Source organism: Chiloscyllium punctatum, chromosome 42, assembly GCF_047496795.1.
Source record: "Chiloscyllium punctatum isolate Juve2018m chromosome 42, sChiPun1.3, whole genome shotgun sequence".
Classification (NCBI taxonomy): domain Eukaryota; kingdom Metazoa; phylum Chordata; class Chondrichthyes; order Orectolobiformes; family Hemiscylliidae; genus Chiloscyllium; species Chiloscyllium punctatum.
The window spans coordinates 16,230,901-16,245,436 of record NC_092780.1 but is presented as its reverse complement, the minus strand read 5'-3'; the positions used below and the strand labels follow the sequence as shown (position 1 = coordinate 16,245,436).

The 14,536-nt window shown below is 40.9% G+C and overlaps 1 protein-coding gene across 1 annotated transcript in view; it reads left to right on the top strand.

Moving 5' to 3' along the window:
* LOC140465764 (inactive phospholipase C-like protein 2) overlaps positions 1 to 14,536 on the top strand; it is a 218,008-nt gene that overhangs the window by 156,305 nt on the left and 47,167 nt on the right. The window contains exon 4 of the mRNA XM_072561496.1: positions 9,198 to 9,273. Coding sequence (XP_072417597.1) covers positions 9,198 to 9,273 — 76 coding nt within the window. The remainder of the gene's footprint in view (positions 1 to 9,197; positions 9,274 to 14,536) is intronic.

Sequence of the window (14,536 nt, the reverse complement as noted above, 5' to 3'; positions counted from 1 at the left end):
ATCTGTCCTATGAAATCCTATCACTGTCTCAAAAACTTTGATCAGATCATCTTTTAATCTGTTAAACTCAAGGAATACAAACCAAGTTTATGTGATGTGTCCTCAGTCCTTGCACAGTAGGTTGTGTTCCTCCACAAGCCTTTAGGAGCTGAACTGGCTCTTGCGTCTGTGCACTTGACCCTGAGAAGTACTTGAAGCTCCACGTCTTGTGATGTAGCAAGAACAACCAGCCCATAGCTGTCTTCTGCCATATACCTGAGCTTCTGAGGAGATGGCTGGAAGCCTACACACGTGAGTGTCAGCAGGTATTGTCATGGTTTTCATGCTTGCTGAACCATTAGTACAGGGTTACACTTGGCCACTGAATGGATGGTAACATGTAGATTTCAGAATCCGTTCCATCTCTACATTCACAGCCTGAGTGCCAGGAGAAACAGCACTTCCCATTCTAGTCACAAAATGCCTCAAGGAACAGTGAGAGAGAGAGAGTTTGTGGCTGCAAATTTCCTTTGGTTTTCCACAGGACACCGTTTAACACCACTCACATGTGTTTCCTTCAATTAAGTCTCCTGTCGTCGCTGCTCACAAATGTAAAATTTGATTAAAGCATCAAATTGCCTAATTCTGCTAACTGTCTAATTCAGTTTTAAAAAATATGTATACCAGTCCTTTATCCATTAACAAGAAAATAACTATTTATTGGCATCAATCTCTTTTCAACCAATGACAAAAATTAGACAAAGTTAAAAATCACACAACACCAGGTTATAGTCCAACAGATTTATTTGGAAGTACAAGCTTTTGGTAGCTAGCTACCTGAAAAAGGAGTACCTCCACATCATAAAAATCCGACAAGTTGAATTGCTAATCTATGACAATGTAACTTAAGCTTTACTCCTCGTGAAATTCCCATGTACATACAGAAAGACACACAAAGAGGCAAGATATTGATTTTGTAGGTGGGGAAGAAAAGAAGGACAGTTCTGGCACAAGTCTGGATCACAGACCTCGGTTAGTTATCTTCTTCTCACTTTCTTTTGACACCTTCCTGTGCTGCATTTTGGGAAAGCAAATCTTAGCAGGACTTATATACTTAATGGTAAGGTCCTAGAGAGTGTTGCTGAACAAAGAGACCTTTGAGTGCAGGTTCGTAGCTCCTTGAAAGTGGAGTCGCAGGTAGATAGGCTAGTGAAGAAGACATTTGGTATGCTTTTCTTTATCGGTTAGAGTATTGAGTACAGGAGTTGGGAGGTCATGTTGCAGCTGTACAGGACATTGGTTAGGCCACTGTCGGAATATTGCGTGCAATTCTAGTCTCCTTCCTATCGGAAAGATGTTGTGAAACTTGAAAGGTTCAGAAAAGATTTACAAAGATGTCGCCAGGGTTGGAGGATTTGAGCTGTAGGGAGAGGCTGAAGAGGCTGGGGCTGTATTCCCTGGAGCGTCGGATGCTGAGGGGTGACATTATAGAGGTTTACAAAATTATGAGGGGCATGGATAGGATAAATAGACAAAACTTTTCCCTGGAGTGTTGGAGTCCAGAACTAGAGTGCATAGATGTAGGGTGAGAGGAGAAAGATATAAAAGAGACCTAAGGGGCAACGTTTTCACGCAGAAGGTGGTACATGTATGGAATGAGCTGCAGAAGAAGTGGTGGAGGCTGGTACAATTGCAACATTTAAGAAGCATTTGGATGGTTATATGAATAGGAAGGGTTTGGAGGGATATGGGCTGGGTGCTGGCAGGTGGGATTAAATTGGGTTGGGATATCTGCTCGGCATGGATGGGTTGGACCGAAGGGTCTGTTTCCATGCTGTACGTCTCTATGACTGTATGACCTTCCAGTTATTTGCTCGTGATGTGAGGTTGTGGATATAGCATTTCTTTCATTAGTTGAGGATTCACGCTTTCAGCGGCTCTGACGGCCATTTTCTCTGTTTTCCTTTTGATGGGGGGGGGGGGGGCTTGAAGGGAGAACATCTTGAAGTGAAAGGTGAAGCAAAGTAGCAGGCTACTTAGAATTTTCCTTACTCAACTTTACACAAGTAAAGAGGGAGTTGTATGGTTTCTCATTGCAGACCTGATGTTTCTGCTGCTGAAAAATGTGGTGCTGGAAAAACACAGCAAGCCAGGCAGCATCCGAGGAGCAGGCTTATGCCCGAGACATCGATTCTCCTGCTCCTCGGATGCTGCCTGACCTGCTGTGTTTTTCCAGCACCACAATTTTCAACTCTGGTACTCCAGCGTCTGCAGTCCTCACTGTCTCCTGATGTTTCTGCTGTATTGTCCATGCTATGACTGTGGCTACAGGAACCAATCAAGTGGTTGTTACTATGTTGAGCTCCTCCTGAACCCACAGAAGCTGGTCCTGATTGAAAAGCCAATCAAGAGGCTGTCTTTGGGCAGAATTGTCCTGAGCTTGCATCGGGGGTGCCATTCTGTCTGGAATGCTCTCTCACTGTTTCAACAAGGTGACATTGCAGATAAAACATACAACATATTCCAGTAAAAACCAGAAGAACTGTGGACGCTGTAAATCAGTAACAAAAGCAGAAACAGTTCTGAGGGAGGGTCACTGGACCGGAAGCGTCAACTCTGATTTCTCTCCACAGATGCTGCCAGACCTGCTGAGCTTTTCCAGCAATTTCTGTTTTGGTTGTGTATGTATTTCAGTAAACTGTCTTTAAAACTGCATATACCTTCATGTACAATTCTCTTGGTTTAAAGCAGTGTCTTTCACCATTTCTAATCCACGTTCTAAAAGAAAATTAAAGTGGCCATTACACTATCAACTCCCTTCCAATCTTCACAGATGCTAATCTAATTGCTGAGTATTTCCTGCATTTTCCGATTTTACTTCATGTTTCCAGCATCTGCTGAACTTTCGCAAAATTTATGGGCTTTCATTTAAAGAAGTATATCATTTTGATTTATTGAAGCTGACTTATTAATGGTAATAGTTACTCTGATTCAATCTGTTCAGCTAACTTAAAACATTGCTTTAAATGCAGTCAGCAAATTCATTTGCCATCTTCATGACACTTATATAATTGTCAGACCATTAGGAATGGGTTGTTAATGAACGATGCTAATTTCTTGTTTATAGTTACTAATTAATTTTAATTACAAGATTTATTTTACTCAAGTATGCCAGTGTTGGTGATTTATTTTTTGGGAGTGGTGTGCGCTGTGTTACAAATTTGTCTGAAAACAGTTTTATACAGTGCTGTGATAGACAAGATAAACTCCATTTAAATTTGCATTTGACAGGTATATTTGCTTGAATTGCTTTTGAGATTGCTCTTGGCATTGCTTCTATGTAGCAGGAACGTGAAGTATGAATTACTGTGGCAATGCTGTGATCGCCATGGAGAGACCGAGGAGGCACATTCTGAATTGACCTTTTCCAGAATAGTTGTCAGGGCCACCAAGCTGGTAATCTGATCCACATCAGCCTTCCAGCAAACTGGCCCCTCAGAGTCTGAGCTGATGTGGAACATGTGCTGTTACATGCATGTTGTAGAATAGTAGCTGGTGTAGGCCATTTGGCCCTTTGAGCCTCTTCCGCCATTCTATATGGCTGATCATCCAACTCAGTCCCCTGTTTCCACTTTCACCTCATACCCTTTGATCCCTTTAGACTTAAGAACTATATCTCACTTGGTCTTGAAAACATTCCATTTTTTTGGCTTCACCCGCTTTCTGTGACAAAGAATTCCACAGGCTCACCACTCCCTGGATGAAGACATTTCTGCTCATCTCAGTCCTAAATGGCCGACCCTATATCCTTAGACTGCAACCCCTGTCTCTGGATTTCCCAAACATCGAGAATGTCCATCCTGTACTTTTCCTGTCTAGTTCTGTTAGAATTTTCCATGAGATCACCCACATTCTTTTAAACTAAATCCAGTCTCTCTTCATATGTCAGTCCTGTCATCCCAAGGATCGGTTTGATAAGCCTTCATTGCACTCTCTCCATCACCAGAACAACCTTCCTGAGATAAGAAGATCCAAGCTACATACCATACTCCAAGCGTGGTATCACCAAAGCCCTGTACAATTGTAGCAAGTCATTCCTGCCCCCACACTTGAAGCCTCTCACTTTGAAGGCCAACATATTATTTGTCTTTTTCACTGCCTGGTGCACCTGCAATGTTTTCTTTCAGTGACTAATGTACAAGGACACCAAGATCTCACTGCACCTTCTCCTTTCCTAATTTTTTGCCATTCACATAATAATCGGCCTTTATTTTGCTACCAAGGTAGATAACCTCACATTTGTGTTGGGTGACATGGTAGCTCACTGGTTAGCACTGCCGCCTTGCAATGCCAGGGACCTGGGTTCGATTCCAGCCTCAGGTGACTGTTTGTATGGAGTTTGCACATTCTCCCTGTGTCTATGTGGGTTTCCTCCCACAGTCCAAAGATGTGCAGGTCAGGTGAATTGTCCATTGCATTCAGGGATGTGTAGGCTAGGTGCATTAGTCAGGGAAAATGTAGAGGAACAAGTCTGGATGGGATACTCTTTGGAGGGCCGACATGGATTTGTAAAGCCTGTTTACACATTGTAGGAATTCTAATTCTACATTGTGCTTAATTTGTACCCTGGAGCTTTGAGTAAATGATGATAGAGGTTTCAATTTTCTGTTTATTACATGGCTGAGCAGGGATCATCTGCCACTGGTGTAGTTATTGTTAATTAACCTGTTCAGACATTTATGAATACCTTTGTGGCAGATGGGATTTGAGCCTGGATCTTCTGGGCCTGAGGTAGAGACACTATTACTGTACCCAAGACCCTCTGCTTCTGGCATTGGAAGGACTTTCAGATTGCTACTCAACCTGTTTATCAGTGAGTTGCATCTGAAAAATGTTCAGTAACTAAAACCTGATGGATTGAGATTCCACATTTGTAACAGTTCATTTTCAAAAGTCAAGAAGTTAATTGGCAATAATTAACTTATCATGTCAGTAAACGCCACACAGATTTCAAATAGTGGCTTTATTTCCTGTGATAAGTTCAGTTTGCGCCTAACACACAAAACGTTAACTTTATGTTGTTCAATGCATTTGAAAGCTGAAAAATCAAATGCCATTCTAGTAAAGCTTATGAAGTGGTAATTTTACTTTGATTTTTCGGTTGAACCATGGGTCTACATTTATATATCAATCAACTAACAGCAAGCTGCACTAATATATTAAGACTGTTTGATGCCAAAGTCAGAGCTAGTAAGTTGTTTCTAAAGTATGGGATCATGGATACGCAGTGCAGTTCTATTGCCTCTTAAAGCCGCACCTGTGTGAGTGTCTCTGAGGTGCAGGGACCATGGAAACCATGTGCCAGCACTCTGATTGACAGAATCCTCACTACAGATCATTGTGATGTTAGATCCATCAGATAGATTTGCTGCCACCATCTTCTTTCCTGGTAGGGATCTGCTTGATCTGGTGTACTGGACGAAGTCCACTTATAACTGACTTGCTTTAAACAAAATATAATTCATTGTGTAATAGCAACTGAGTGCGAGTTACGTTGTTAGTGAGACAATGTCTTTCACTTCAATGATGGAGACTTTGGTGTTAAGATCAGAATGGTGCTGGAAAAGCACAGCAGGTCAGGCAGCATCACCTTTCCAGCGTCTGCAGTCCTCACTTTTGCCTACTTTAGTGTTAGGTCTAGATCCTTTGAGCTTCAAAGCTGGTTCTCTGCCTGCATCCATGCAACTTCATCATATTGGGAAGTGCTGAATGCTCTCCTCAGGATTAACCCCTTCAGATCCTTAAAGTGGAAGTGACCATAGTCGCAAAGGACCATCAAGCTGCTCTCTCATTAGACTAAACCAAATGATGATGAGTTTAATCAGTGGGTCACCACACCTCAGGCATGAGACTGGGTTGAGAAGGCTTTACACCTTTATAGATATTTTCTAATCAACCTATTCAGAGCTGCTGTTGCACACCTCTGTAGCACCCTTATCCAACAGCACAAATTTACTCTTTCAGCTCATACAGTCTAATTGCTGTGCATTTGAACATTCTGGTTATATTTGGTGTTGATCAGGGAACCTCCAGATTAACAGATGCTTTGAATATTCAATTTTAATGTATGATGGATTGTAAATTTTTAATACTTATTTTCAAGATTAATGTTAAATTGTCAGCTTTTCTAGACGGTGCATAAAGTAAGATTGTTTTTTGCTGGTTTACATAGCAGTTTGTCTACTGTTGCAGTGTGTGCTGTAGAGTATAATACCATAATTAATAACATTTTTAGTAAAATATTGGAACTTCTGGTGGAGCATAAAATCTCCAGCTGGGCTTGATAATTATAACTTGTGTTTAATCATATGCAGATTTTGATTAAAAAAACTTTGGATTCACTTCCCTATAAAGCAGAACAAATTAAAACCATGGTTATTGGGTTAGGAATTTCGTGTTAGTAATGTGTCTCTCTAAAAATAAATGCAATGGAAGTATTTGTATTATATTTTTTGTCAATTGATCTCTCAAGTGCTATTTGTCATCTCCAGCACCAGAATAGCTAAGACTTTAAAACAATGCTTCCCAAATGGCTTCCCTCTATGACCACGGTTGTGCCTTGAAAATTGTTGTGATCCCTCAGTGAGAACTGTGAAAATGTGTAAATAGAATGTGGAACAGTACAGCACAGGGATGGGCAGTTTAGCTAATGTTGTGCTAAACACGACTCCAAATTAAAGTGATCCCTTCTATCTGCCCTTGGTCCATATCCCTCCATCCCTTGCTTGGCTATGTGCTTATCTAACAGTCCCTTAAACAGCCCTATCATATCTGCCTCCACCACCATCCCTGGCAGCACATTCCAGACACCTACCACTGTCTGTGTAAAAAAACATGCCCTCACATCTCCTTTCAACTTTCCCCCTGCACCTTAAACACATGCCTCTGAATATTAGACATTTCAACTCTGGGAGAAAGATTTTGACCGTCAATCCTACCTATGATTTGGAGGTGCTGGTGTTGGACTGGCATGTACAAAGTTAAAAAAAATCACACAACACCAGGTTATAGTCTAACAGGTTTATTTGGAAGCACTAACTTTCAGAGTGCTGCTCCTTCATCAGGTGTTGTGGAGCATAAGATTGTAAACCACAGAATTTATAGGAAAAATTTACAATGTGATGCAACTGAAATTATATATTGAGAAACAGCTGGATTCTTTGTTAAGTCTCTCATTTTTTAGAATAATCATGTTGGTTTCAGTTCTTTCATATGTAAATCTCAGAACCTTTTTTAAAAGTTATATTCTCAAGTGAATCTTAACAATAGGTGTCATGTCAGCTCAGATAATGCGTTGGAGGTATGAGGTGCCCTATGTGAGGCTGTCTGTGTCCTAATGTTTAGACTGATTCTGTTTCTAAAAAAGGGAATTACAGAATCTTATATGCATTCATGCAGTTTTTGAGCAAAATAAAATGTAATCCTATCTATGCATCTCATAATTGTATCAAGTCTCCCCTCAGCTCCACCACTCTAGAGAAAGCAACGCTAGTTTTTCTAGCCTCTCCTTATAGCTCATATCCTCAAATCCAGGTAAACCATTTCAGCACTCTCTGCAAAGCCTCCACACACTTCCTATAATGTGGCAACCAGAATGAATACAATGCGCTTAAGTGTGGCCGAACCAACATCTTATAAAGCTACAACATGACATCATGACTCTTGTACTCAGTGCTCCAACCAATAAAGGCAAACATGCCATACACCTTCTTTACCACCTTATCTACTTCTTTGGGCACTTTCGGGAAGGTGTAGTAGAAGGGATATCACGGAGAAGACCTAAGTGAGTTGGGGGAGGGGGAAACAGAGCTGTATAGTGGCCACTACTGTCTCGTTATTTGCAATTGCCACATTTCAGTTTGCAACCTCACTTTGGGTCCACACAAACGCGCACATGCACAAACACACACACATTAGGAAGCCCTGCCTTAGATCATGGGTACAATCCTGTTGCATTTATACAACTGACCCTGTAAGCTAGTGGCCTCCACAAATGTTTCACAGAATCTCATTGCAAAAGCCACCATGATAATTTATAAAGGAATTTAGTGTTTATTAATCTTACATTAATACAGGAGGAAAATTGCTAAGATTATCTCTGCATCACTATTACAGCATTTAGCAATGTTTCACGATTTAAATGAGTGAGCCAAAATGCAAAAATAAAGAGCTTCAATTCTTTGGAATTGCCAATAGTCTGCAGGTTAAATCTAACACCATTAAGTCGATTTATGATTTCAAAATTTTCAATACACTTTGCCTGCTTCAATAATGAGTCCTAATGCAAAAGAATCAGTCAAGACTTTTCAAAATTAGGTCTTAGTATGGAGTTAGCAATATCAATATTTTACACAATTATCTAGCAGATGATGACCTGCTGATGTTGATAATATCCAATTTCAAGTTCTTTCGAAGTTCCTTCACTGTGGCTGGGTCAAAACCTTGGATTTCCCTCCCTAAGAGCATTGTGGGTCAACCTGCAGTTCGTGGACTGCAGCAGTTCAAGAAGACAGCTCACCACCACCTTCATAAGGGAAATTAGGGATGGGGAATAAATGCTGACCAGCCAGTGATGCCCACATCCTACAAGTGAATAAAAAAAAGTTTAGGAAATTTTTAAAACTGTTTTTTTTCTCATTGGCTTTACAAATTTTAATGGCTAATACTTGAACCATGTAACCCCACCCTACCGATGGTATATGAAGGTAATGACATATAAGATAAAGTGAAGAGCCAGTCTGCCACCTTCCTGCCCACCCCTCACTCCCTGGTCAGCTTGTAACCTCTTCTGAATTAGCTGCTCTTAAATGAGGTCCTGCCAGGATCCACAACATGAGCTCCAACACATCTGGATTAGGGAAGACAGAAAGAAATCTGACCACATAACCACCAATGACTGTTCAGTGACTACTGCTAGCTGTGTGGTGATTTATTTTGGAAGTATGGGATAAGGACAGAACCAGTTGTTACGAATGCCACCCCCCACAGTTTACCATGTACACCAAGATGCAAATACGTCGATTAGGCAATAAGTGAGGCACAGAGATTTTAGCTCGACCTGTAGAGATAAAACAATTTAAAATCTCCCGAAGCAGGGCTGGAGCTTAGTGAGGTGATCACGGCTGCTCTTTTTCACTTCTTTTGTTACTGTCTTCCAGATGATTCAGACCAGCAAGATGCTGATTGAATCTGCTGATGCTGTTTATGTGAAGATTATACAGGCTCAGAAGGCTGGTAAGTGCCCGTCTTCACTGCACACGCACACTACATGCTGAGTGTTCAGTTAATGAGGAGAATGTTGGAGTGAGCTGTTTTATGTGCAATTAAAAATGAGTGGTTTTGTGCTTATTCCTCAACCAGAAAAACCTTGCCCTTAGGATAGGGGCTGGTGATAGAAGTGAGACACTGTTCAAAAGTGAGCATATGTAGGGAACTAATGTGTATTTCTGTTACATGGCATCATAGGTTGTAAGGTTTGCCTATTATGGTGTGAAGAAGAAACATAACTTTGAAGATATAAAAACACAAAAGTGCTGGAGAAACTCAGCAGTTCTGGCAGCATCTGTGGAGAGAGAAGCAGTTAAAATGTTGAGTCCAATATGACTCTCCTTTGCAGCTTATTCTGCACAGGATCTAAAGAAGAGCTGTACCAGACACCAAGTGTTCATTCTGCTTCTCTGTCCACACATAGAACACAGAAAAGTACAGCACAGAACAGGTACTCATAGTTCAGCTCACCAGCACAATTAAATTACTCAAACTTCTTCTTCAGTTCTCTGGAGAAAAGCCAGCCAGACCCATAGCACCATAATCTCCATCAAATGTACTTTTCTTGATAATCAGGTCCTGGAGTGGGATTTGAATGTCAAGCTATCTGACCTAGAGGTACGGATGCTGCCTACTACACCACAATACCTCCCACACAGTTACACAAACATCCAAATACCCGGATAGTTTTCAACACAACACAGAACATTACAGTACAGTACAGGCCCTTTGGCCCACGATGTTCTGCTGAGTTTTAATCCTAATGTAAAATATGATAACTTAACCTATGCACCCCTCAATTCACTGCTATCCAAGTGCATGTCCAGCAGTCACTTAAATGTCCCCAATGATTCTGCTTCCGCCACCACCGCTGGCAATGTATTCCATGCATTCACAACTCCCTGCGTAAAGAACCTACCCCTGACATCTCCTGTATACCTTTCTCCTAATATCTTAAAACTATGACCCCTCGTACCAGTCAATCCTGCCCTGGGGAAAAGTCTCTGGCTATTGACTCTATCTATTCCTCTCATTATCTTGTATACATCGATCAGGTCTCCTCTCTTCCTCCTTCTCTCCAGAGAGAAAAGTCTGAGCTTATTCAACCTTTCTTCATAAAGCAAGCCCTCCAATCCAGGCAGCATCCTGGTAAACCTTCTTTGCACTGTCTCCAAAGCGTCTGTATCTTTCCTATTGTAGGGGGCGACCAGAACTGGACACAATATTCCAAGTGTGGTCTCACCAGGGACTTGTAGAGCTGTAGCAAAACCTCGTGGCTCTTAAACTCGATCCCCCTGTTAATGAAAGCCAAAACACCATATGCCTTCTTAACAACCTTATCCACTTGGGTGGCAACTTTGAGGGATCTATGTTCTTGCACACCCAGATCCCTCTGTTCTTCCACACTGCCAAGAATCCTGTCTTTAATCCTATATTCAGTATTCAGGTTTGACCTTCCAAAATGCATCACTTTGCATTTATCCAGGTTGAACTCCATCTGCCATTTCTCAGCCCAGCTCTGCATCCTGTCTATGTCGCGCTGCACCCTGCAATTGTCCTTGATACTATCACTGGCACCTCCAACCTTTGTGTCATCTGCAAATTTACTAACCTACCCCTCAACCTCCTCATCCAAGTCATTTATAAAAACTGCAAAGAGCAGAGGCCCAAGAACAGAGCCCTGCGGGACCCCACTCAACACTGACCTCCAGGCAGAATACTTTCCATCTACAACCACTCACTGCCTTCTGTCAGCCAACCAATTCTGAACATGCTTCTAGATCTGCTGAGTTTCTCCAGTATTTTGGTTTTTTTAAATTTCAGATTTCCAGCATATTGAAATTCTGTTGTATTTATTGTATGGTATGTTTGACCAGAACATTGAGGGCCGAAGGGCCTGTACTGTGCTGTAATGTTCTGTGTTATGTTAAAAACTAATTGGGTATTTGGATGTTTGTGTAACTGTGTGGGAGGTATTGTGGTGCAGTAGACAGCATCTGTACCTCTAGGTCAGATAGCTTGACATTCAAATCCCACTCCAGGACCTGATTATCAAGAAAAGTACATTTGATGGAAATTATGGTGCTGTGGGTCTGGCTGGCTTTTCTCCAGAGAACTGAAGAAGAAGTTTGAGTAATTTAATTGTGCTGGTGAGCTGAACTATGAGCACCTGTCAGCTGGTGAAGCTTCTCTCACTCAACTGTGAATTTGAACTGGTTAAGTTTGTGCCTAAAAATATTCTGCTGGCCTATTTCAAAAGGACGTTGGTGCTGAATTGGAGAATCCCCAACTACAAGTGCCACAGATAAAGGCTATTTTTAAAATAAGAAATCCATTTATTAAAAACTCTCTTGTTTAAAAGGAACTTCAGATCTGTGATTGATTATTGGTTATGCTGCTGAATTTACAGAGAACCTTTCAGTAGTGTGCTCCTTTTTGATACATTGAAGCAGAATAGAGTTATGATCAACATCCCCTTTCTTTAGATATTGAAAGAAACACATTTTGTTTAAACAGTCAATGTAATGAACATCATTAGAATCTGCACTGTAGGATTTACTGATCACTACAGTGTGAGGAAGTGCAAATAGCAGCTGTAGACTGTCAATAGACAGGTATTAGAGAACCTATCTTTTTAGTTACTCATCTCTTTCACACAATTTGCAGCAATTGCTTTTGGGCAGATTCCCAGAGACATTTTTGTTAATATTCATACATTGAAAACAAAAAAATCAATTACAAAAAGATGTTAAATCCCAACGGGTTGGAACAATGTAGCTTTTAATGAATTTTTAGTTATAGTTCATTAAGTTATATTTCACCGCATGCAGTGATCTTATTCAAATCTTCAAAGCTACAAATATACATTAGATATGGAACCATTTAATGTCTTTATTTCTTATAGAAGTTTAACCCACAATTTTTCTTTTTCACACTTCTCCTCAGGCGTTGATTTGTATCGGGGTAAAGTTAAACAAAGACAATGAGCGCTGTCAAAACCTATTTGATCATAGTCACCGAGGTCTCTTGTAACTTCTCAATTCCCTCCTTTGATGGGATGAACTAACACAGTACTTGATTTTTATGTGGGGTACTGATGGATTGATGCCATTATTTTAATGTGAATATAAACAAAACACAAATCTCCACAGTCTTTCCAAGTTTCCTCAAGTGCTGAATTGGGCCTGCAGTTATGTTTCAGTTTGAAAATGACATCAAAGGGCTGAAATAATTCCAGGAAGGCCGGTATCCCTTCACCAAGTCACCCTTTATTTACACGTGTATTGTACATGACACTGACCCAGCTGGCTCAGAGCTAGCTCCTAGTGTGAACCGAACTTGTGCCACTCCTGTTTATATCTGTCAGCCAGATCTCCCTGAATGGACCAGGCTAACAGCCCCATTCAGGGAACTCATATTTTGTGAGGTCCACCTGGCTGACTTTGGTCCACACTACAGGGGTCCAGCTGTTTTCCTGTGACAACTTGGACAGTGTTTGTCTGCAGTGCCTTAGGATGAGAAACAGTTTTGGAGAACTTGCGAGAAACCAAGCACTGAAACTTAAACAGGGCCTCGTTCTACACAGCCTCAAAATGACTAACAGCTGAAGATGGAATAAATTCATTATCACATGACAGGATCCCATACATTTCTGTACCTTGTCAGAGTGCCCAGAAACAGAGACCGCAAATATAAGATTAAGTGGGGAAGTTACGAGAAATCTCTTTAGCATGTAGGGTGTGCTACCACGGGGAATTGTTGAGGTAAATATAGCAGAGATGGGTTTAAAGAAAAGCCAGATCAGTACATGAGAAAGGAATAGCAGGACATGGTAAGACGGTTAGATGAAGAATATAGAGGAGAAGCTTCTGTGCACTATAAATAACTGAGCCAAGTGGTCTCCTGTTGAACTAACAATTTTATCTAATTTTGTTTTATTTCATGCTTGTGAAGAATCCATGGGAATCAACAGTTTGGAAATTCATCCAAAAAAAACACATTTGACTTGGTGGAAATCGCTTTAAAAGTTGCATTCATTGAAATGTTTCAATAGATAAACAGCACAGTGTGACTCTGGGCAACAAACACTGGCAAAACCCTACTTCATATCCTCTAACTGTTATGTGTGAGATTACAGTTAGTTCAAAATTTCCTGTTACAAAATTATGGAAAACAAACCGTGTTATTACTTCAACTGCCATACTTCAAATGTATCAGTGCAAACATCAGTAGAGGGAGCTATCAGATGGTGGCAGTGATGGTCTTCCATGGATAATGTAGACTTCTGACATTCACTCATACAAGAAGAAGAATGAGAGATGAACAGGGTACCTAAGAGTTGCACTGGTGCTAGAATATATTTTACCTTCAGGAGAGGAAGAGGTAGAAGGTGCACATCAAGAGAGAAAGTTAACAATAAAGCTACTGTGTATCTTTATCCTGGATATTTCTTTAAGCAAAAAGCTTAACTTTGATTTCTTTGTCAAAGAATGTAGAGTTGGGAGTGTAGTCATTGGAATTGACACATGATCCTCTATATTATGTTCCTTTAGCTATGCTATGAGTAGCTTTCAGACCATTAGATAATAACATTGAGACCTGGTTCTAGATTTCAGATTGGTTTTGGGCAGTTACACTGGGTGGTGAGGTAGAAAAAATTTACATCAACGCAAACCCATTCTGTCCTCTTCTGATGCCTCTTCTCAGTCTGATAGCAGTACTCTTACAACCTGTTAAATACATTAATATATTCATGTGCGTACTTAAGTCTGTGTAGAGGATGTGTGTATGTGTGCGCGTGCGTGTGTGTGTGGTGTTTGGTAGGTCTTGAGGTTTTTGTTTATTCAAGTGTCGGTAACCCCAGTCCTTCAAATGACTGTAGGGCTGGCCTTTTAGAAAATTAATTCATTGAATGTGGGTGCTGCTGGTTGGACCAGCATTTCCTGCCCATCTCAAAAAGCCGTAGAGAAGGTGGTGATGAGCTGTTAGAAAGGGAATTCCAAGATTACGATCTAACAGCAGTGAAGATATAGGACACAATTACTTAGTTCAAGTCACCACTTGCAGTTGGTGGTGTTGTTATGCATCTGCTGTCCTTGTCCTTCCAGATTGTTGAGGTCAAAGAGTTGGAAATGCTGTTAAAGGAACCTTGGTGAGTTATGCCCTGCCTCTTGGAGATGGTAAACACTGTTTGCCAATGGTGAAGATAGTGAATACTGAAGGTGTTGGA